Here is a 1242-nt window from a genome sequence, read left to right as displayed (position 1 = left end):
AAATCGTGCCACGCTAGAGTACATGCTTCTTTAGTTGCCACATATACATTTGAGCGTTGCGACAGTCAACAACCCATGGGTGAGTACTTGTAATTAATTCAGGAGCCCACCACAATCACCATACTCATTATCAGGATTGCTAATCAACGGCCGTGCCCAAGAGATAATGTTTCCAGCAGTTGTGTAATCCATGTTGTGGAAGAGGAAGAAAAATTGACGATTACAAGCATAACTGAACCAATTGCTTACTTGTTTTCGAAACACACAATGCCGATATTTGATCCAAACCGAGAAGCAAATCGTTGAGCAAAATCCACATGAGTTGTCTCGATCCAAAACCACCACCACTACTGCTACTAGTTTGCCTACCCCAGGACAAGTAAATCAAACAAGCAAAAAATCTAGCTAGATCGAAAACCCCTAACACTGCTAGCAGCACTACTTTTTGCCGCCGATGACGGCGTCGGGCGTCGAAAACTACCAGGAAGGAAGGCCCAAGAGGGTCTGGCACTCTGTCCGCGCGTTCTCAATCTCGTTGAACCCGGCCTCACGGTCCGTCAGGATCATGAGCGGCGCCACCAGCACCAGGAAACTCGTCCCCGCGATCCACGCTGCCTTCCCCGTGCTCCGCGTCAGCTTCCAGGCCACCGTCCCCGCCTGGCGCCCCACCTCCGCCGCGCACGAGCACGCCTGCCGCCCCGTCTCCGCCGCGGTCGAGCACGCCGGCCCAGCGGCCGCCGCCAGCTTCCGCCCCTGGTCCGCCACCGACGACGCCACGGCCGTCCACGTCGTCATCGCCGACTCCATGTGATGCTGGCCGCCGCTCTCGGTTGGGTCGATCGATCGGGTCTCGACTCTCGAGGAGGATCGCTAGGGTTTCTTTGGCCTCGAGAGTCTCTCCGTGGGTTTAGGGTCAGCGCCTCGGTGCCGGGTCTTGTACTTATAGTAGTTTGGGAACGATCAGATTTATTTGGGTCCGAATCTGTCTCTTATAACTTGATCTTCAAGAAAGAAACTTTTGCAGTTCACTTAACGGAAACGAGTTGGAGACTTACCAGTTACCAGGCGTACGTGCAACTTGTTTCCAACCCCGGCCAGGGAGCGAAGGAGGTGGGGATCGGCCTGTCTGGTGCATACCATCCGGTACGGTTGCTAGCTGCCAAGCTCATCTCAGAGGTGATGTTGTCAACGGCAGCGACGGTGACGCCACCAATGCAGAACTTCCATGGCAACACCGCGTGA

General features: G+C 54.8%; 1 protein-coding gene across 1 annotated transcript; it reads right to left on the bottom strand.

Annotated features, from left to right (window-relative positions):
* Positions 1-213: 213 nt before the first annotated feature.
* LOC123126206 (mitochondrial import receptor subunit TOM9-2-like) lies at positions 214-937 on the bottom strand. Its single transcript, XM_044546585.1, has one exon. The coding sequence runs from the start codon at positions 805-807 to the stop codon at positions 478-480; it is 330 nt and encodes a 109-aa protein (XP_044402520.1). The 5' UTR covers positions 808-937; the 3' UTR covers positions 214-477.
* Between the last annotated feature and the right edge of the window lie 305 nt (positions 938-1242).

Source organism: Triticum aestivum, chromosome 5D (assembly GCF_018294505.1).
Source record: "Triticum aestivum cultivar Chinese Spring chromosome 5D, IWGSC CS RefSeq v2.1, whole genome shotgun sequence".
NCBI classification, from domain to species: Eukaryota; Viridiplantae; Streptophyta; class Magnoliopsida; order Poales; family Poaceae; genus Triticum; species Triticum aestivum.
Note: the sequence above shows the minus strand (reverse complement) of the source record. Positions and strands in the feature narration are given on the sequence as shown.

What these genes read in the sequence shown, in the direction of transcription:
- LOC123126206 (XM_044546585.1), bottom strand. Translation starts at nt 807, where the DNA reads ATGGAGTCGGCGATGACGACGTGGACGGCCGTGGCGTCGTCGGTGGCG.